At 45.5% G+C, this 22791-nt stretch overlaps 1 protein-coding gene across 1 annotated transcript; it reads right to left on the bottom strand.

The window, feature by feature from the left end:
* Positions 1 to 780: 780 nt before the first annotated feature.
* Lsm11 (LSM11, U7 small nuclear RNA associated) lies at positions 781 to 20845 on the bottom strand. Its single transcript, XM_041676696.1, has 4 exons — positions 20380 to 20845; positions 14068 to 14207; positions 4483 to 4566; positions 781 to 4099 (listed from the first exon to the last, which is right to left on the bottom strand). The coding sequence occupies exons 1-4, from the start codon at positions 20828 to 20830 to the stop codon at positions 3686 to 3688; spliced, it is 1089 nt and encodes a 362-aa protein (XP_041532630.1). The 5' UTR covers positions 20831 to 20845; the 3' UTR covers positions 781 to 3685.
* Between the last annotated feature and the right edge of the window lie 1946 nt (positions 20846 to 22791).

Genomic DNA, 22791 nt, shown 5'->3' with positions numbered 1-22791 from the left:
TGAACATCACCCAGGGCCCAGACCTGTGATGCTGTCTCCCTTACACTTGAGCAGGAACCTTTAACAACCTTGTTCAGGAGGTGAAGTGTAGGGATAAGTCCCGCCCCTTGGGGGGCGTGTTCACCTCGGGCTAATGTCTGCCTATAAATTTGGCGAGCATGCTCCCAGCCATCGCTTCTGCTTTCCTGGTCGCCGCAGGAACGGTGGTTCTGTAAGTCTATTTCTACATTAAAGCTATAGATATATATATTTTTACAATCTGTCTGCATTCGTTTACGCCGTTACAGTGATGCTCGCCTACTTGTAATTTCTATTCAAAATTCCACAAAAACTGTGGCTAAACTTGTAACACTTCTAGCTGAGTCAGGGGTGGGGGGACACCCATTTGGTCCCAGCACTCGGCAGGCAGACGCAGGCACATCTGTGAGTCTGAAGTCAGCCTGGTTTACATAGTGAGTTTCAGACCAGCCAGGGAGACACAGTGAGACTCTATCTCAAAAAACAAAGCAAAGCGAAAACAAACAAATGAAAACCCAAATAAAATGGACGGATCTAGAGAAAACACCATATTGAATGTGGTAACCCAGATCCAGAAAGACAAATATCATATGTGCTCACTCATAAGTGGCTTTTAGACATAAAACAAAGAAAAGCAGCCTACAATTCATAATCCCAGAGAACCTAGACAACAAAAAGGACCCTAAGAGAGACATACATGGATCTAATGTGCATGGGAAGTAAGAAAAGACAAGATCTCCTGAGTAAATTGGGAGCATGGGCATCATGGGAGAGGGTAGGAGGGGAGGGGAGAGGAAGGTAGGGGAAAAGAAAAATATATATAGTTCAATTAAAACAATAAAAAAAATTAAAAAAGAAAACCAAAAAAACAAAAACAAGCCAATTACTGACCATACTAATTGCTGGCAACACCACCACCCAACAAAGCCAAATACTCCTGAAAAGACCTCAACAAGAATACAGGAATATTCTGTGAATTATCTGGGTGTCTAAAAATTAGTTTGAACAACCAAAACTGTTTATTCAAAAGAAAACCCTAATCTCCACAGAACACCAGTGAGGAGGCTCTACTCCATTCTAGATTCATGGGTTCCTTAGAAGGAAGGGGTCTTCTAGAGTCTGCTAGTACTCGACCTTACCAACTCCTTTCCTTGGGGTCTTTCTTTCTCAGCTGTTTCCATAGCAACTTTTATTGACTGATTGACTCATTCACTCATTCATTCATGCCAGGGACTGAACTCAGGGTCTCTGAACACCAAGCATTGAGCTTATCACTAAACAACCAGCCCAGTCCAGTCACTACAGTGACTCACTATAATTTATGTGATATCATTTTTGAACAGCAATACATTAGAACCTATTTTTCTTTATTTTTGAAAAATTTTCCAATAATAAATAAAAGGCAATAATTAGATTGACTTATCGAAAAATAAATACCATGCTTTGCACAAAATTGCACATTTCCTAGCGAGCATTCATTTCAGATCACTGTCCAAATTAAACAGTGGAGGCAATCTAAAGGGAGAGCGCACAATTTCCACAGCTCCCGCTGTCATGATGAGCAGGAAATTATCAATCAATCCTTATAGAAATACAGGACAGTTATACAGCAACATGAAACTAGCATGTGTGTAAAATAAGTCAGGAGGGTCACTAGGATGGACATAAATCCCTTCTGTTCTTTTTGATTGCACATTCCCACATAGGCAGGAAAAAAGAGCATCCATTACAGCTCCTAGCTACGGACAGCCACACAGGCAACACGGGTGGGGATGGAGGCGATACAGCCTGAGGAGTGGCTGGAGAACAGAGACCGGGCACAGGAGGCAGAAGGGAATTTAGATCAGAAGACAAGAATCATGAGCCTGGGCTGTACCCAATGCCTCCACAGCCCTCAGTGCATCTGCCCTGCCTTCAAACTTAGATATGATGAGAAATAAAAGCAGGTGAACAGAAAACAGAAAGCCCACAAATCCCCTCTGGAAACAACGCACACAACAGATATGCTTGAAAAACAGGGGCTGAGATGTCGGGGAGCAGCAAAAAGAAAGTCACTCTTTCCTTAATGAAGATGTTCCTCTGAGAACAGTTCCTCTCTGGAGGGAAGAACAGGCTGTGAAACACAGTTGCTCAGTTCTCACGGCCCTCTGCGGATGGCTACAGGACCGCAGCCGACAGCTGGGAAGACACCTTTCTTAAATAGCACCCGCTTTGCTCATAGGACAAGAGAATGTTTACTGAGCTATGCAAGAGAGTGAGGAAAATTACTCATGGCACTTGGATATGCTTAGAGGCTGTAAAACACCTTCCTAGAATTCTGCCACAATGCCCTGGTGAGGTAGGTGTCTGATGGGGAAACGGAGGCTCATCTGCTCACTTTTCATTGTCTGATGAGGCAGTGGTCCAGCTAACATAACTTTATTTAGCCTGCGTCTGAGGAGGCTTATCCTTGCTATCTACAAACCCAGCAGGGGAAACGTTCTATTCATACATACATTTTGACTAGTTATTTTTTAGTCTTACTTGGAACATAAGTTATCTAACATAAAGCAAGTATAAACAATGAAAATCAACATTGCCTAACAGTCTGTGTCAAGATGTAGCCCATTCTGTATTGTGACTGAAAAGCATACAGTGATAGAATTCAAGTAGGAGCATCCCTGGGTCCTTTGGTATTCCTGTCACTCAAGCTTAAATGGGAGCCAAGTGCCCTTAGGACACACCCATTCATTTCTAAGACCCTCACAGGCATGGCACAGGGAAGAGAAGTGTATGACCCCTCTTTCACAGTAACCACCCAGTCCCGCCTAGAAAGGGGACTCTCAGCCACGTGATACATGGGTATTACTGAGTTCATGCAGAACTCTCTGTGGTCAGACACGAAGGTCACATCAGGACAGTTGACACACGACACACGGGGTGATACCACAGAGCACATGCACACTAGCACCATGCCACAGGAGTCGGAGAGGACAACGAGCCACAAGCACGGCACAGTCCCATCTGGTACACCATGTGCAGAGGCCACCTCTGGTGAGGGGCAGATCAACAAGCTTCTGCTTTCCTTCCCGCGAGAAGAGGGGATCAAAGTGGAGCTGTCTCCACGGACTACTTAGAGCAGCCACCTAGCTGAGCTTTACTCCTGCATACATTGGTAACTTTCCTAGACCTTATTAATATTCAAGGATGAGAAATGTCACTTTTTGGTCAAGACAGAATGATGCAGAGCAAAGGTCAGTTCCAAGATATGGGTGCAGGGCTCTCGGGCGATTTACACTGTTGTTCTTAGGTCAGACTCAGGGTGCTCAGAGCACTAGCTTTTAGAAATGAAATCATTCTTTCTTAGGCGTTTCTTACAGTTTCCATGGAGAGGATTCCACTCTTGCTATGACCCTGAGGCAAAGGGAACAGCTTACGCTTGAGACTCTGGAGTAGACCAGGACAGCCCGGCAAGAGATACACCGTGGATGGCTTCTGCCTGCTTAGGACTGATGACCAGTCCACCCCTCGACTCGGCTTCCAGAGGGTGAGCCAGCTCTGTCCTCTGAACGGGCAGGACCAGTGGGAACCCCTGTGACTCACACTTTGATTGGGGTACTAGGGTATGGCAAAGGAACAGGTCATGCACTTTATTTCTAAACCCAAGGGTCAAGTGGGGCTGAGCTGGTCACTGTGCGAGATGAACCAGCAGGACATTCTCGCCTCTAATGAAAATCTGATTTATGTGTCGCGTGAATACCTGCTGGTAATCCACCTTGGGCTTTTTCTTTTTCTTTCGGGATGTGCCCCGTGAAAGGGTGGTGGCCCTGGAGAAGGTGCCTCCCGCACTGGACCCCTCTGTCCGTGTAGTCCTCCCTGACAGCTCAGACCTGGACCCCTCCCTCGCAGACGCCTGCAGGGAGGAGGGGACAGAGCGTGAGCGCCTGTGGGAGGAGCCCCGGTCAGTGTCTCCTCGTCCCCACACTGAAGCCACCTTCCAAGTGGATGTCTGGGAGTATCTAGACAGGGTGGAGTCTTCAACTGCAGACTTGGAATCTGCTTCCTTTTTGGAGGAATCCTGAAGTTTCAGCCGATCAAACAGCTATAAGGAAAGCAGTGACAACTATTAGCTGTGGAATATCTCCATTTGACTCTGCCAACACACCAAGTTCAGAGTCCTCAGCTACAGCTTGTGAACGCCTTGCATTGACTTTTTTAAAAAAAGGTAATGGTCACTTTTCAATTTCCAGACAAAACTCAGATAACTATGAAAAGGCAGCCCTCATAGCTACGGTACAAAGTTGGAAGGCAACTTGTGGCTCACATATGCAGGGAAAAAGCAGGTGCTTTAGGATCTGCTGGAAGCGTGCAGTGAGGGACTAAGACTCTGATGTGGACACCTGGTTCCCAGGCAGTGGCTTGTGACCATAGCATCTAAGCTAGAAGGCAGGGTGGGCACACAGGAGGTCAGGGAGAGCTGCCTACCCTTGTGAGAGTCAGCGAAGAGTCCCGTTCGTAGGCTTTGCCTAACACAGGCTTACGGTAGGTCTCATCCACATCAGTGAGGGCCTGGAGGAGCCCAAAAGAAGAAAGGGGGAAAGAGTGTTACTGACAGCAGCACTGATAAAGGTAGAGAGCATTTAGGTACAGAACTACACAGGTGACTCAGCCTGGTCACAAGACAGTCAAGTCCGATGCAGCTGCCTAGGATGTCCAAGCTTCCTCCAGCATATTAGGCGAGCTTCTTTGACAATGGCAAGGCCTTTACAACCCCATGGTAGGTATTCAGAAATTTCAGTGCACAGAAATATTCAGAGAGCTTATTAAAATACAAACATAAGGCTGTTCTTAAAATAAAAGTGAAGTTTTTTTGTTTGGCTGGTTCTGTTTTACCCCTTCTATCCTAACTCCCCCCCCCCCCGCCCCTTTTTGAGACAGAATCTCATTATATAGACCTGGCTGGCCTGGAACTCTCTCTGTAAGCCAGGTTGGCCTTGAAATCACAGAGCTATGCCTGCCTCTGCCCTGATGAACTGGGATTAAAAGTGTACACTAGCACACGGCTAGAAAGTTTTTACATTTGTGTGTCTGTGGGGAGGTGGACACTGAGCTCTGAGGAAAGGATTTCTCCAAAGCAAATGCTGCAGCTCTTAGGGGAAGTCTGGCAGTTGGGAGTCGAGGAATACCACAAAGTCACACTGCACAACAAACCTCACACAAGAATTCACTGGGAAAGACACAGAGGGTGGCTACCTCTGCTCAGGAGAGAAGCAGCAGAGAACTGAGTGGGAGGAAGGCTAATATAAGGTTTCTTGGGGGCAGTTTTCCAGGGTGGAGATTTTCAGGGTAGAGATTGGTGGGATTTCAAGCTCAGTAACTGGTGGATTTTTAAACTCAGGGATTGGTGGGATCTAGAGTCCAGGGACTGGTGAGTTTTGAAGCCCTGGAACTCTGATCTCAGATTTTTAACCCTACGTCCTCAGATCATCACACACTTCCTTAGACTCTCATTGCAACTGGGCTGTATATTCACCACAGCCTCTCCTGTGTGCTCTAGGAACCCCAGTCCTGCCATACAGTGCCATGCCTCAGTTGCTCTCCACAACCCTTCTATGCCCTTTTTTTAACACTAATGCCACCTAGGTGACTCTTGTATTACAAATTTCAGTTAGCAGTTGAGGTACAGTCTTGCACATGGGTGCAGCTCTAATCCCTTATTAAACATCCGGTTTGAGCTTCATAGCTAGGAGGAGTTGATTCTTCTGTGGTTGGCTTATTTTAACCAAGATGGGAATGAAGTCATATGGCAAATTCCATCCTTTCTAACTCTAGCAAAGATGGCTGTCAGCGACGTGGCTGCCTCCATCCCAGTGGGGTGACAACAGCAAGCTACATTTCTTTTGAGATTACCTATGTACAGGTTTTTTTAACTGTCAACCCCAGTGTTAAAAGTTTTAAGTTAACCTTTAATTACAGAGTTTACAGACATGTTTTGTTTTGTTTTTCTTTTTTTTAATATTTATTTATTATGTATACAATATTCTGTATCATTACAGATGGTTGTGAGCCACCATGTGGTTGCTGGGAATTGAACTCAGGACCTTTGGAAGAGCAGGCGATGCTCTTAACCTCTGAGCCATCTCTCCAGCCCCTTTGTTTTGTTTTTTCAAGACAGGGTTTCTCTATGTAGCTTTGGAGCCTGTCCTGGAACTCACTCTGTAGACCAGGCTGGCCTTGACCGTACAGAGAACCACCTGCCTCTGCCTTCCGAGAGCTGGGACTAAAGGCATGCATCATCATCGCTTGGCTGAGTTTACAGATTTTTTAATTATGCCCAATATGCTTACAAATCAACTCACCTATAAAAAGGCACAGGCTAAGAGATTGGATACGAAAACAGGATCCAACATTCTGCTGTTTACAAGAAACACACCTCAACCACAAAGACAGGCACCTACTCAGAGTAAAGGGCTGGGAAAAGGCTTATCAAGCAAATGGACCTAAGAAACAAGCAGGTGTGGCCATACTAATTTCTAACAAAGTTGACTTCAAACTTAAATCAATCAGAAGAGATGGAGAGGGACATTTTATACTCATAACAGGAACAATTCATCAGGATGAAGTCTCAATCCTGAATATCTACGCCCCTAATATAAAAGCACCCACGTACGTAAAAGAAACATTACTAAAACTCAAGGCAGCCATCAAACCACACACTGATAGTAGGAGATTTCAACACTCCTCTCTCACCAATGGACAGGTCAATCAAACAGAAACCTAACAGAGAAATTAGAGAATTAATGGAGGTAATGAAGCAAATGGACTTAATAGACATCTATAGATTATTCCACCCAAATAGGAGAGAATATACCTTCTTCTCTGCAGCTCATGGAACCTTCTCAAAAATTGACCACATACTCGGTAGCAAAGCTAACCTACACAGTTACAAAAAAATATTAGTAACCACATGTGTCTTATCAGATCACCATGGATTAAAGTTAGAATTCAACAACAATGCTACCCACAGAAAGCCTACAAACTCATGGAAACTGAACAGTCAACTACTGAACCATACCTGGATTAAGGAAGAAATAAAGAAAGAAATTAAAGTCTTCCTTGAATTCAATGAAAATAAAGAAACAACATACTCGAACTTATGGGACACTATGAAAGCAGTGCTAAGAGGAAAGTTCATCGCACTAAGTGCCCACTTAAAGAAAACAGAGAAAGCACATATTGGAGACTTAACAGCCCACCTGAAAGCTCTAGAAAAAAAAGAAGCAGACTCACCTAGGAGGAGTAGAAGACTGGAAATAATCAAACTGAGGGAGGAAATCAACAAAATAGAAACACAGAAAACAATCCAAAGAATCAATGAAACAAAAAGCTGGTTCCTGGAGAAAATCAACAAGATTGATAAACCCATATCCAAACTAATCAAACGGCAGAGAGAGAATACGCAAATTAATAAGATCAGAAATGAAAAGGGGGACATAACCACAGACACAGAGGAAATTCAGAGAATCATTAGATCTTATTACAAAAGCCTGTATAACACAAAACTGGAAAATGTAAAAGAAATGGACACTTTTTTAGATAAATACCATATACCAAAGTTACACCAGGACCAGGTGAACAATCTAAACAGACCTGTTGGTCACGAAGAATTAGAAGCTGTTATCAAAAACCTCCCTACCAAAAAAAGCCCAGGACCAGAAGGTTTCAATGCGGAATTCTACCAGAACTTCCAAGAAGAGCTAATACCTATACTCCTTAATGTATTCCACAATATAGAAGCAGAAGGGTCATTACCTAATTCCTTTTATGAAGCTACAGTTACTCTGATACCAAAACCACACAAAGACTCAACCAGGAAAGAGAAGTACAGGCCAATCTCACTCGTGAACATCGACGCAAAAATACTCAACAAAATACTGGCAAACCGAATCTAAGAACACATCCGAAAAATTATCCATTATGATCAAGTAGGCTTCATTCCTGAGATGCAGGGCTGGTTCAACATACGAAAATCTATCAATGTAATCCAGCATATAAATAAACTGAAAGAAAAAAACCATATGATCATTTCATTAGATGCTGAAAAAGCATTCGACAAAATTCAACATCCATTTATGTTAAAAGTCTTGGAGAGATTAGGGATACAAGGGTCATACCTAAATAAAATAAAAGCTATTTACAGCAAGCCGACAGCTAACATCAAATTAAACGGAGAGAAACTCCAAGCCACCCCGCTTAACTCAGGAACACGACAAGGCTGTCCACTCTCGCCATACCTCTTCAATATAGTGCTTGAAGTTCTAGCAGTAGCAATAAGACAACATAATGGGATCAAGGGGATTCGAATTGGAAAGGAAGAAGTTAAACTTTCGTTATTCGCAGATGATATGATAGTGTACTTAAGCGACCCCCAAAACTCCACCAAAGAACTTTTACAGCTGATAAACAGCTTTAGTAATGTGGCAGGATACAAGATCAACTCCAAAAAATCAGTCGCCCTCTTATACACAAAGGATATGGAAGCAGAGAGGGAAATCAGAGAAGCGTCACCATTCACGATAGCCACAAACAGCATAAAATATCTTGGGGTAAATCTAACCAAGGAAGTGAAAGATCTATTTGACAAGAACTTTAAGGCATTGAAGAAAGAAATTGAAGAGGATACCAAAAAATGGATGGACCTCCCTTGCTCTTGGATTGGGAGGATCAACATAGTAAAAATGGCAATTCTACCAAAGGCAATTTATAGATTCAATGCAATCCCCATCAAGATCCCATCAAAATTCTTCACAGAACTGGAGAGGACAATAATCAACTTTATATGGAAAAACAAAAAACCCAGGATAGCCAAAACAATCCTATACAATAAAGGATCTTCTGGAGGCATTACCATCCCTGACTTCAAACTCTATTACAGAGCTACAGTAATGAAAACAGTGTGGTACTGGCATAAAAACAGAGAAGTCGACCAATGGAATCGTATAGAAGACCCGGATTTTAACCCACAAACCTATGAACACCTCATTTTTGATAAAGGAGCTAAAAGTATACAATGGAAGAAAGAAAGCATCTTCAACAAATGGTGCTGGCACAACTGGATGTCATCCTGTAGAAGAATGAAAATAGACCCAGATCTATCACCGTGCACAAAACTCAAGTCCAAATGGATTAAAGACATCAATTTCAGCCCGAACACACTGAAAATGATAGAAGAGAAAGTGGGAAATACCCTACAACAGATGGGCACAGGAGATCGCTTCCTATGTATAACCCCAGAAGCACAGACATTAAGGGCAACATTGAATAAATGGGACCTACTAAAACTGAGAAGCTACTGTAAAGCAAAGGACACTGTCACTAAGACACAAAGGCAACCTACTGACTGGGAGAAGATCTTCACCAACCCCGCAACAGACAAAGGTCTGATCTCCAAAATAAATAGAGAACTCAAGAAACTAGACTTTAAAATGCTAACTAACCCAATTAAAAAATGGGGCACTGAACTGAACAGAGAATTCTCAACAGAAGAAGTTCAAATGGCCAAAAGACACTTAAGGTCGTGCTCAACTTCCTTAGCAATCAGGGAAATGCAAATCAAAACAACTTTGAGATATCATCTTACGCCTGTCAGAATGGCTAAAGTCAAAAACACCAAGGATAGCCTTTGCTGGAGAGGCTGTGGAGGAAGGGGTACCCTCATCCATTGCTGGTGGGAATGCAATCTTGTGCAACCACTGTGGAAGTCAGTGTTTCGGTTTCTCAGGAAATTCGGGATCAACCTACCCCTGGACCCAGCAATACCACTCTTGGGAATATACCCAAGAGATGCCCTATCATATGACAAAAGCATTTGTTCAACTATGTTCATAGCAGTATTATTTGTAATAGCCAGAACCTGGAAACAACCTAGATGCCCTTCAATGGAAGAATGGATGAAGAAAATATGGAATATATACACATTAGAGTACTATGCTGCGGTAAAAAACAATGACTTCTCGAATTTTGCATGCAAATGGATGGAAATAGAAAACACTATCCTGAGTGAGGTATCCCAGACCCAAAAAGATGAATATGGGATGTACTCACTCATAATTGGTTTCTAGCCATAAATAAGGGTCACGGAGTCTACAATAGGTGAATCTAAAGAAGTTAAGTAAGAAGGTGAACCCAAGGAAAAACATATAGTTATCCTCTTGGCTAAGGGAAGTAGACAAAATTGCCGGGGAGAAAATTGGGATCTTGGGGGTGGGGTGGGATGGGGGTAAGGGGAGATGGGGAGAGAAAAGTTAGAAGGGAAGGAGGGGGGGCCTTGGGGAAACAGGAGGATTGGGATAAAGGAAGGGTGGATAGGGGAGCACGGAACCACAATTCTTAGTTAAGGGAGCCACTTTAGGGTTGGCAAGAGACCTGACCCTAGAGGGGCTCCCAGGTGCCCAAGCCGAGGTCCCCAGTTAGTTCCTTGGGCAGCTGAGGATAGGGAACCTGAAATGACCCTATCCTAGAGCAATAATGACGAATATCTTGCATATCATCATAGAACCTTCATCTGGTGATGGATGGAGATAGAGACCCACACTGGAGCACTGGACTGAGCTCCCAAGGTCCCAATGAGGAGCAGAAGGAGGGAGAACATGAGCAAAGAAGTCGGGACCACAAGGGGTGCACCCACCCACTGAGACAGTGGAGCTGATCTATTGGGAACTCACCAAGGCCAGCTGGACTGTGACTGAAAAAGCATGGGACAAAACTGGACTCTCTGAACATGGCGAACAATGAGGGCTGATGAGCGCAAAGGACAATGGCACGGGGTTTTGATCCTGCTTAATGTGCTGGCTTTGTGGGAGCCTAGCCAGTTTGGATGTTCACCTTCCTAGATATGGACGGAGGGGGGGAGGACCTAGGACTTAACACAGGACAGAAAACCCTGACGGCTCTTTGGACTGGAGAGGGAGGGGGAAAGGAGTGGGGGGAGGGGGAGAAGGGTGGGAGGAGGGGAAGAAGGGTGGGAGGAGGGGGAGGGAAATGGGAGGCTGGGAGGAGGTGGAAACTTGTTAAAAGAAAAAAGAAAAAAAAGAATAATGGGCTAATATAAGAGTCAATAGGAAGCCTGAGCTAATGGGCCAATCAGTTTATGATTAATGTAGACCTCTGTGTGATTTCTTTGGGACTTAATGACTGCTGGAACTGGGCAGGACAGAAACATCCAACAAAACCAAGGATGTCAGATAACAATCTGCAGGACTCAGCTCTTGCTTTTTACCAGTAGGATCTGGTCTTCAAGCTTGCTGGGCAATGACTTTCCCTGCCTGAGCCATCTCATCAGCCCCAAGGCTGAGATTCCCATGCATACTGTTAAGCAGAAACCCTAGGTGGTTATGCCGCAGGACAGCTGTTAACCCATGCTAAAGAAGCATGATTACTCCTTTATCCTCCTCAGTTTCAGTGAGCCTGGGGTTCACCAGGCAGTTCTCACCAGCAAGATCAGCATCAGCCTCACAGGTCAACTGTCAAGATCAATGAGATTATGCAATGGAAATTACTCTGAAAAATGCAAACTTACCCTACACATCTAAAGAAATAGTAATTACGACCACTACTGACAATAATTATTCTCCATAATTCTCCCCAGGGCCAGGTATGGTAGCTCACCCCTGTAATCCTGGGCAGAAGACTGAGGCAGGAGGACTGCTGTAAGTTCAAGGCCAGTCTAGGCAGCATAATGGGATCCAAGTTAGAGTGAGATCCTGTCCAGAAAGACAAACAGAGAAACTTGGCTCTTATCAACAATAAAATCATCACAGCATGTGAGTCTTCTTTCTGAAATGAGAAACCTGAGGCTCGGGGGAGCTACTAAATGGTGAAGCCACTAGGATTCAAATTCTGTAACAATTAAAAGAAGGGTTTAAAGCCAGATGGTGCACACCTTTAATCCCAGCAGTTGGGAGGCAGAGGCAGGAGATCTCTGTGAGTTTGAGGCCAGCCTGGTCTAGAGTGCTAGTTCCAGGACAGCCAGGGCTACATAATAAGAGACACTGACTCAAACAAACAATAAAAGCAGGGTTTTAGGAGCCATAAAGACTCAGGCTAAAGTCTTGCACTTTCTTAACAGTAAGATGTGGCATGAGTCCAACTCCCTGGACTCAGTCTTCATCTGTCAATGGTACAGCAGAATGGGCAGCCCATCCATCAACAGACATGGAGGAGATGGGTGGGAAGGCTGCAAGCCTGTGACCAGGTTCCAGCAGAGGTGTGTGTGCTCAAGGTCAGCAGTGAGACCCGGGTGTCACAGGCCACAGAAGCTGGCACCTTGATTTTTGAGAAAGGAACAAAAGAGTGGCTGTCAGGTATAGTGATGCATGGCTTTAATGGCAGCACTCAGAAGGCAGAGGCAGGCAAACTCCATAAGTTCTGGGCCAGCTAGAACATCCCCATTGTCTCCGTGTGTGGGTGCACCCCTCGCGGTCCTGAGTTCCTTGCTCTTGCTCTCTCTCCTTCTGCTCCTGATTTGGACCTTGAGATTTCAGTCCGGTGCTCCAATGTGGGTCTCTGTCTCTGTCTCATTTCATCACCTGATGAAGGTTAATATTCAGGAGGATGCCTATATGTCTTTGGATTCACCTTCTTATTTAGCTTCTCTAGGATTGCGAATTATAGGCTCAATGTCCTTTAATTGGATGTTCTATCGGGAACTCACCAAGGCCAGCTGGCCTGGGTCTGAAAAAGCATGGGATAAAACCGGACTTGCTGAACATAGCGGACAATGAGGACTACTGAGAACTCAAGAATATTGGCAATGGGTTTTTGATCCTACTGCATGTACTGGCTTTGGGGGAGCCTAGGCAGTTTGGATGCTCACCTTACTAGACCTGGATGGAGGTGGGTGGTCCTTGGACTTCCCACAGATCAGGGAACCCTGATTGCTCTTCGAGCTGATGAGGGAGGGGGAGTTGAATGGGGGAGGGGAAGGGAAATGGGAGGCGGTGGCGGGGAGGAGGCAGAAATCATAAATAAATAAATAAATAAATAATAAAAGAAAAAAATAAAGGGGGAACTGGGGGTTGGAGAGATGGCTCAGTGGTTAAGAGCATTGCCTGCTCTTCCAAAGGTCCCGAGTTCAATTCCCGGCAACCACATGATAGCTCACAACCATCTGTAATGAGGTCTGGTGCCCTCTTCTGGCCTGCAGACATACACACAGACAGAATATTGTATATATAATAAATAAATAAATAAATATTTTTAAACAAAAAAAAAATAAAGGGGGAACTGACACAGTCTCAGAGGCTTCTGTCCCTGGCAAGAATCAAACACTGTGGCTCTGACCCAGCAGGGAAGTTCTTACGTATAAAATACACCTGCCTATTAAAATGTACAGCTGGCCTGTTCCTGAAAAGCGTGCCAATAAAAGGATAATTAATAAAAACAAAGATTTCTATAATGATAAACGTTTATAATCAAGTCTGAGCCTGCAATTAAAAAGGAAACGGGGCTACTGCTGTAGGCATTAAAGTGTTTCTAAATCCCCCCCCCCAAAAAAAAAATTCTGGGCCAGCCTGGTCTATATAATGAGTTCCACCAGGAGTACATAATGAGACTTTGTCTAAAACCTGATTTATAGAGGTAGTTCTAGGAAAGCCAGGGCTACACAGAGAAATCCTGTCTCAAAAAAAAAAATTACTAAATGATAACATAATTATACCTTAGGGTTAGGTCTCTCAACCTTAGCACTAAAGGCATGTAGGACAAGATAGTTGGTTGATGGTGGAGGGAGGCTGTTTGTGTGCTGTCAGTGCTTATAAGGCAGCATTCCAGCATCTCAAACAGATATGATAAAAAAAACAACTCTCCACACACTACCCCGGATCCTGGGAGGGAGGGAAGAGCACAACACAGGCTGAACACCCTGCTTTAAGGGAAAGGAGCAGTAATGCTGTTTTCCGTGGGGACGGTCAAGGTGTAGGAAGAGTTCAGTTCTGAGGTCTTCCGAGGGCTTTGCTTAACAAGGCTACCCATGTCCTTTAGACACATAGGAGCTTTGAGAAAGGCACTTACCATATTCCAGAACTTGTCAAATGCAACCAGGAAGCCTGTGCAGACACCCCGAAGTCCCTTGAAAGTGCGGATGTGAACATTGACCTTCACTCCCTCTCGGATACAGCGGTGGAGCTCACCCAGGGGGCTGCCTTCATGCACTGAAACAAGAGAAGGCCTGGGTCAGCAATGGCCAACACCTGCCTTCAGCGGCAGGCTAGCCAAGGCCACCGGGCACTCCTGGCACAGCCAAGGCAACCTCACATTTACCACTAAAAGCCTCGTGAATGGCAGAATTAGCACAGCCAACACACTTCAGAAAGAGGCCACATTCCAACAGACTGTGGAAAAGACACACACACGACTCAGATCTAAGTCTTTCACTATCTATAAATGTCTCCTCTATTTGATCATGACAGTGATTCTAAGATGTACCATCATTTTTAAAAATGTCTGCAGGCAAAAAAAAAGAAATAAAGGGGGAATGCTCGCACCAGTAGTTGGGTTCTTCTCAGTCCTGTGTTCTTCGGGACAATTCTGGTGAACTGCATACCTGAGCCAACCCTCTTGTGAACTAAAAGCCAATTCATGCATTTGAGGGAAAAAAGCTGTGCTTTATACTGCCTATAAATCCATGCTATCCCCTCAAAGAAAATAGCCTTTTAAACATTACTCACTAAAATAAAAACACATTTTAAGTCAGGCACGGTGGCACACCTCTTCAATCTCAAAACTCAGACGTCAGAGGCAGGCAGAGCTGAGTTCAGGCCAGTCTGGTCTACAGAGTGAGTTCCAGGGCAACCAGTGCTACACACAGAAACCCTGCCTCAAAAAAACAAAAATAAGTATAAAAATAAAGCCGTATTTTAAGAATATTACCATTATACTTATTTCTACAGGTGTAGAGACTTGTTCATCTGAGTAATTCTATATTATGTACCAAAAAAGTTCAAAATTGTGAACAGGGTGTGGTGGTGCACGCTTTTAATCCCAGTGCTTAAAGGCAGAGCCACACAGACCTTTGTAAATTCAAGCCTAGCTGTTCAGAAGATGTAAAGTTGTTGCAATGTTTGTAATTTTATCTATTTTAGTTTAATCAATACGTTGTTATGTCTGCCTTTAAGGTGAATTATATATTTTTTAAATTTAAAAATTTTATTTTTCAATTTCTCATACACAATATTAGGTTTCAGGATGGCACTATGGAGCAATGTTTGTTTTTGTTGTAGAATAGCTTTTTGATGTATAGCCTGCAGGAGCTCCTGAAGTTCCTGGTACATTGAAATATGTACATCTCCATGCTGGGAAGAAATGGACCTGATGGTTTGAAGGGCATCTGCTGAACATCTGGCTCCCGAGGGTCCTAATAAGCATCTTGTGAACATAGCACTATGACTATGCAAAGAAGAAATAATGGGCAGGAAAGCTTTTATTTTCAGAATGAGAAATTCTCTTGCAAAGCTTGGGGCAATGACAGGTTTTTCTTCATGTCAATTTATTTTTTGTGCTCTGCTGGTTTGAGTATTAAAAAACAAATAAACAAAAACTTCCCCAAAAGACCTCAATGCATTTTTAAACAAAAACTTGATTCTTGCTAGGGGTATAAGAAAGAACAGCCTTGCACTTGAGTTCAGATAACCGATTTCCTCATTCATGAGTTGGCATAGAAATGAATACCGTGACAAACGAAGGAAAATCCTCTTGGAAGGAAATGACTCAACAGACGCAAGTGGGCGTTTATGAGCCAGATTGGAAATTAGGTAACCCGGTACAGTTGGGGGCAAAGTGAGAGTGGCCTCAGTGACAGAAACAGCAGCCTCAGAAGGGAAGCAGAGATGCTGTTGGTCATTGACGTGTCTTCTGGCAATGGCTTTGGACCCTTGATAAGCGTGTATGTGTGTATGTGCATGCACACGCCTATACATGGATCTGTGCATGTCACAGGCTTTCCAAAATCAGGTATGGAAGTAGCATCCAGACCTTACCCAGAGTAACGCCGGTGAGTGACTTTTCCTTTATAAGTTCAAGTTTCTTCATTTGTGAAATGAAATCGGACGAGTGAGCTTCTAGATCACTTCAGGGAACAGGTATCTATTCCATTTATTAAGTGCACCACAATGTCTCTGTTAGACCCTTTGCACAAATATGCACTGCCCTGCCTCCCAGGCACACGCTTTCACAAGGCGGAAGTTGTCTTTCTCAGATGAACAAGCCAGGGGCCTTAATGTAGCTTCCTAAAACAGAGGGAACTGTCATGCATCTTAACTAAGGGAACGGCAACACAAGGATCTTGCTTACATCGGTAAAGTTCTTTTGACTTCTCTCCTTTCAAAGATTCAATAAGCTGTAGTACCAGGAAGCATTCTTTTCTCTCCATAAGTGGTCAAAACACAACATGAGCACCACCTATGAAAGCACACTAGCAAGGCAAAAAGGAGTCTTCAATTCTACTAACACTGAACATTTTTTCCAGCCATTTCCATGACAGACTCCAAATGGACATGAGGCAGGCTCCTTAGACTTTGTATGGAAGTGTGTATGTGCATTATTTTGAAGAAAGTTCTTCCAAAATCCTTTTCTCTACTGCCACTACTCTTGAGACATATCTGTCCAACTCCAGATGAGCTTTGCCATCTCTGCTTGTGGTTAGCAAGAGGTTCAAGCCAATAGACTGTCAGGGATTAAGACCTTCCCAGCATTCCCAGTACTCTTTCTGAAACAAATTTGGTCCAGAATCTTACCAGTTGATTGGCACATTCCAGGTCTCCTGGCTCCCTTCACCAGCTACAGCATCCTCCTCATTACTGCCACTCCAGGCTCTCCAAGAGCCAGGCCCTTGGATAATTTTACTTTGCATCGCTCATATCATTTAAGTCTCACTACCTTAACACACAGGTGCTTTTGCTCCCAATAGGCTGAGGGTGCTTTTGCTGTATTCAGATGGAAATCATGAATGACGGATTCTTAGTTCAGCAACTCCAAGCTTAAGGTGCCAGGACCGCTCTCCTAGGTCCACACCTCCACAGCCAGTTGGTACTAATAACTCCTGATTGTTGGCTACAGCTCCTCCATCTTCATGGCTCTCAGTTGCCCTTCTCTGTCCACAGACTCATCATCTCAGCACGCCTTCAGTTCTTCACTGGCTCAGCCTGTGCAATCTCCATTCCCAGCCACTCTGAATGCTCCAGCAACCCTCTAGCTGCTGCTGGCTGTGCCTGGGGCTAGCGTCCTCAGGACTGTCTGCTCTTCATGTTACCAGATCTGCCTGCTCTGCCCAAGATAAAGAGCACAAGTAGACAATGAAACCATCATATGAAGATTCACCTGAGCCAAGTGTTCCAGCAGAAGAGGGTAATACAGAGGGGGAGGGGATAGCAAGGGCCGTGTCCATAGCACAAGCATGGCCCCCAGTCTGCTAACCGCTAACTTTGCGCTTGGTCACACAGAACGTGCAGGTTTACTGAGCACGCTTGTGGCTGTCATGAGTAGAAGAGGTGATCCTCCTCCCCCATCTGGGGACATCTGCAAGATGGGTGGGGCCATCCAGAGAGGTTGATGAAGTAGTGTCTCCTGGAGCTATTTTAGGAGGACATTGTAGAGCTGAAGCACAGTCTCTCAAGGTGGCAGTTGTCAGTCAGTATGATGAGAAGTGAGAGCATATCAAACATGTACGACAGCTACAGAGATTTCTGTGGCCAGACTTACAACGGCCTGAGGTAACAGGGCCCAGGTGGCTGAGACAAAGTGTTCCTGGGTGGATATGAAGCATTAAAAGTAGCCATAGCTCCAGCTGGCTGGTGTTGGTGGTGCATGCCTTTAACCCTAGCATTCTTAAGAGACAGAGGTAGGCAGATCTCTGCAAGTTAAGGGCCAGCCCGGTTTACAGAGTTGAGTTCCGGGACAGCCAGAGCTACATAGAGAAATTGCCTCAAGGGAAAAAAAAAGTCACCATAGTTCCTAAGAACAGTCCCTAACTGTGGAAGTGGCTGGATGGTTGATGGCTCCAGAGTTTCTGAAGTGGAAGTGCTGGAGCAAAAAGGGCCCAGTCACCACCTTCCCCAGTGGAAACCTCAGGAGTGGCAACAAGGTCCTTCAAGGCACCAGTGGGCGGAGGGACCACACAGATAACAGAAGGTCCTATCTGGCCTACTTCCCTGCCTGACCTGACGGGCTGCCTGGGCAGTTTGGGCTACAGAGCGCTCTGGGGAGGTTCTGACAGTTGCCATGAACAGACTGGCATGCTCACTTTCACTGCTTCAGCCTTTTCAAAAGGTAAACAACATACTAAGGAGTGCTGTCAGCAGAGGTCTACCACAAAGTTAACCTTCTTTTCTGGTGCCCTTTCTCTAGTACCCTCAGGGAAGGCTGCCTCCCCCTGCGCTCACAATTATCTCACTCCAATTTACAGAGAGCTCCACTGCAGGAAAGTAATCTGTTCAAGGTCACTTATAAAGCTGTCTGCTGAGGTTACAAGTCTCTGACCCTTAATTATGTCAACCTGGAAATAATAACGACCACCACTACATCCTACAGATAGTGACAGCAGACATCGCGGAAACCTTCTCCATTAGAGAATGTCACTGTTGCAAATGGTTTCAAATTGTTGATCACTTTAACCCTTACAGCGACAGACAGATGTCACTACCGCTTTCATCACCATGTTGGAAAGTCAGGTCCAGCCAGCGGTGTGATGTGCCTAAAATACAACAGCTGGAAGGAGATGAAGCCAGTGTTCAAACCAAGGTGAATCCCGTATATGTGTGAGAGGGGCCAACCTCTGCAACATGTTAAGCATACTGCATAACTTGATTTTTGAAGACTTTTTATGCATGTCCTTTTTTAACTTTAAATCCTAAAGAGGACCCTTGGAAAAAAAAACTCCTTAAATATAATCCTTTGATTTCAATCATTTGCTTGCTTTCTGAAGGCTTTGTGGTATCTACCTATCTCTCATGGTGCTCCCAACTGCTTAACGTTTCCAGTGACGGGGCTAACCCTGAGATCCTGACTCCAGAAATGAACTTAATCAAGAGAACCAGATGGAGCTGGTCTTCACACAGTCCTAACACAGAAAAAAACCGAACCGCTCTCAAGTGTTTCCCTTGACAATTCTTGGTAGCGAGGCAGTAAGAGGAATAAATGGGAATAAATGTGACACCCGGAGCCTTGGGTGCAATTCAACAAGCGAACAGCGCAAAACCACATAGGCAAAAGAAGGCACTGCAACGGCTCCTTCCAGAGCCGTGCAGGCTCTGTCCTTCTGCTACTGCTGTGCAAGCCAGCTCTGAAAAATCCTAGCTCGGCAGGAAGGCTCTGGTACCGTGTGTCTCCCACAAAGGCACCAGCGGCAGCACACAACTTTTCAGGATATTTCTCTCTTAAAAAACAAATATTTCTAGGAACATCAAAACAAAATCTCTTGCCGAGTTCACTCCTCTGTTCGAAAAGAAGTCACTTGAACATTGTACCGATTTAATTAGTAGGCTACGGACACCCTAATTGGCTAACTAGGTCATTGTGTTCACAGGGCAGATGTCGGAATTATTTGGTATAACCCTAGGCTGTTTCTATCCCATTTGCACAAGACCCTACTAGTACATTAGAACCTTTGTTGTTTACAGCTTCACCTGAGCACCTATTAGGAAGCTGCAAGAAATTCCTTTGTGCCATTTACACCTTCAGAATTTTAAACCACCTGCACGCCCGCCCTGGGAACTTGAGCCTGGCAGATACTGCCCGAGCTAGCTAGTGGCTGTAGAAAGGCACCTGTGTGTTGGTGGCATTGTGTCTGGGGCATTCCAACAGTAGTGATTTATTTAGTTAATGTGAACAGAGGTGGATCAAGTCCCCGCAGGCAATTTTGCAAACGGCACCTCAGGCGGAGCTGTCACTTCCCATGCCAGGATATGAAATGTCTCGTGCTATGAGAACAGATCCACTCACTGCCTCACTCTCCTCCTGACCCTCAGATCCCACTCACCTTAAGACTTCCCTACGTCTCCTGCCCATCTGCCTGCAGTGGTCCCCAAGACCTCTCATCACTTCTGCAGACCTCTGATGCTCCCCAAACTGTCTGCAAGACCCACAATCACTCCGCATGCCTCATGACTCCCGCAGCCCCTCTGCAGCTCCTCTCCACCGGGGAACACTCCTCCAGATATCAATGGCCTGTGTAGATCTTCCCGCGTGGGTCGTCACTCTCCCTCGTCCTCAACTCGTGCAGAGCCCCTGTGACTCACAGGCGACCCTCCCCGCGTCCCTACCACCCCCGAGTCTCCCGCAGAGGACCCCTGCAAACCCTCCCTAGACCTCCCGCCGCCCCGCACCACTCACGGGGCATTCGCGTGAGCACATTGCGGGGCGCCTTCTTGCTGCGCCCGGGGCCCTGGCGACGAGCCCCGGCCGTGCCGTCCGCGTCCTCCTTGACCACCATGAGGCGACGGAGACGCTGGATGCGCTCGGGATCTGGGGTGGGCGCGGCGCGGCGACGGCTCCTGGTGGTGGTCCCGGCTCCTGTGGAGGTTCCGGTGGAGGTTCCCGCCGAGGCCGGCTCCCCCGTGCCCCGTGCCCGGCCGCGCCCGGTGCGCCCGCCCTTCAGGAAGCTCTCGTACTCCGCCACGTTGTTAAAGCAGGGCGCGTTGGGGTAGGGGATGGGAGGCAGGCGCGGCGAGTACAGGGCCAGCAGCGGGTCGAAGCTGTAGGAGCTGACGTCCAGCCGCGGGCTGGGCGGGCTGGCTGGGCTGCCGGCGCGAGCCGGCCTCGCCCCCCACTCGCGCTCCTCCATGTTTGAAAGGCCCGCAAGCCGAGGCCGATGGGAGAGAGGAAGGAGCCGGGCCGGCAGAGGGCGGCACTGCGCAGCCGCAGCCGCGGCTTCAGGGACCGCAGTGGGCAGCCGCGGCCACCAGGGAGCAGCATCGACTAGCTGCGGAGAGCTGCAGGGGGCGTGGCGCGCGGTGGGGGCGTGGCCGAAGGCGTGACCCACTTAGGCCTCGCTCCGCCTCACAGGAAGCTGATAGGTTGAGGCTGTCTTCTGACCTTTTCCTTTTGTTAGTGAAGTAGATACTATTTATAAGTTCTCATTTCCCCCGTCCTATTGACATTTACTGTCTTTTCTGAATTTGAGATCTAACGTCAACAAAATAAGCAATTAGGGATAAATTATTCGAAAACAAAGCCAACCTTGGGAACACAGAACAAAAATTAACCGTTTATTTCAAAAGCTCAGTTGACAGCTTAGGGTGTTTGATGCTCGGGATGGGCCCTGAGACCTGCATTTTAAAGTCCCCGGACGTTCTCTGTTGTCCAACTTGTGCAAAGGACAGGACAACAAAGCATACCCCATTTAGCTTTCCTGTTAAGTACTACTCCTGATATGGGTCGGGTCGCATTAGCCGGTCTGAACTCGAATTATTGCGCCTTTTTGGGTTTCTACTGTCATCTGAAATATGACAGGAAGGGTACAGCGCACACAAATGGGCGCATATTAGCCAGTTAAATACTATAAAAGATGGTGACTCCAATCCTCATTTCCTTCCCCTGCTCACTAAGTCTGGAGACCCCTTAGTATCAAAGGAAAGAAAATTCACTCCATCGTTTCCCGTGTACTGCAAAATCCAAAGGATCATAAGATCAGACTAACACTATTTTATAGGTCGAATTCAGCAAAACTAAGATATATTTCACGTGTATGTCTGCCGGCATGTATGTCTGTGCACCACGTGCGATAATCAGTGCCAGCAAGGGCCTGAGCATCGAATCCCCTGGAACCCGAGTTACAGACACTTGGGAGCCGCCATGTGGGTCCAAGGAATTGAACCCTAGTCCTCTGGAAGAGCAGCTAATGCTCTTACCACTGAGCCATCTCACCAGCTCTAAACTTACTTTTTTTAAAGTGAGTCTTCTGTTTAGAACCTCTTCATCCAGCAGAGCCGACCTCTTTCCTACCATCTCTGACCACATAAGCCATTCTCCTCACTGCCACCGTCTCAAAAGATCAACCAGTATTAAGTCTACACGAATTGTTTTAGGGTCTTATTTACTTTCTGTAAGTTTGAAACTATGACCCAAAACTATGACCTTAAAGACAAAGATGAAAATTAACAGGCAACTGCAAGATCCATGGTGGGATGCAAACATACAACATGAAAATCAAGCATTGGGTAAGTAATGCTTTTTTTTTTTAAGGTTTACTTACATTTATGTGCATTGGTATCTGTGTAAGGGTATCAGATCCCTTGGGATTGAAGTTACAGATAATTGTGACTGTCATGTGGGTGCTGGGAATCGAACCTGGATCCTCTAGAAGAGCAGCCAGTGCTCTTAACTGCTGAACCATCTCTCCAGCCCAGGAATGGTTTCTTGATGGCATGGGTATTAAACCTGGTTTATTGCTTTAAAATCTCCTTTGTGAGTGAAAACCTCCAAGCCTCATAACTCCCTTAAATGACTATCTGGACCAGTCCGGAGATAGGTTTCCCAGTGTCTGAAAGCACAAACTTCCTCTAGTGCTTGTCATGAAACCTTGGTTTTATTCCCTACTGGTCCAACTTTGATATAACACGCTATCTATTTAACCATTAAGTTAAATTTGCTCATCAAGAACTAATGATCTCATTGCCTCATCAGTATGCTGAGGGAATTGCTTGCCAAAAGTGCTATAATGCTGATAGCCATGTATCAGAAGCCTTTGGGCTTTAAAAAACCCACATTGCTGAGTCCCAAATATCCACATGGGTGTTTTACACT

The sequence above is a fragment of the Microtus oregoni genome, unplaced genomic scaffold (genome assembly GCF_018167655.1).
Source record: "Microtus oregoni isolate MIOR12 unplaced genomic scaffold, Mior012 000027F_ref0000203, whole genome shotgun sequence".
In the NCBI taxonomy this organism is placed as follows: domain Eukaryota; kingdom Metazoa; phylum Chordata; class Mammalia; order Rodentia; family Cricetidae; genus Microtus; species Microtus oregoni.
The sequence above is the reverse complement of the archived record's forward strand: the minus strand, read 5'-3'. Positions and strand labels throughout refer to the sequence as shown.

What these genes read in the sequence shown, in the direction of transcription:
- Lsm11 (XM_041676696.1), bottom strand. Translation starts at nt 20,830, where the DNA reads ATGGAGGAGCGCGAGTGGGGGGCGAGGCCGGCTCGCGCCGGCAGCCCA. An exon ending in TTGACAAGTTCTGGAATATG is followed by an intron (nt 4,567 to 14,067) that starts GTAAGTGCCTTT and finishes GGGCTCCTCCAG; the next exon opens with GCCCTCACTGATGTGGATGA. An exon ending in CTTCGCTGACTCTCACAAGG is followed by an intron (nt 4,100 to 4,482) that starts GTAGGCAGCTCT and finishes CTTTCCTTATAG; the next exon opens with CTGTTTGATCGGCTGAAACT.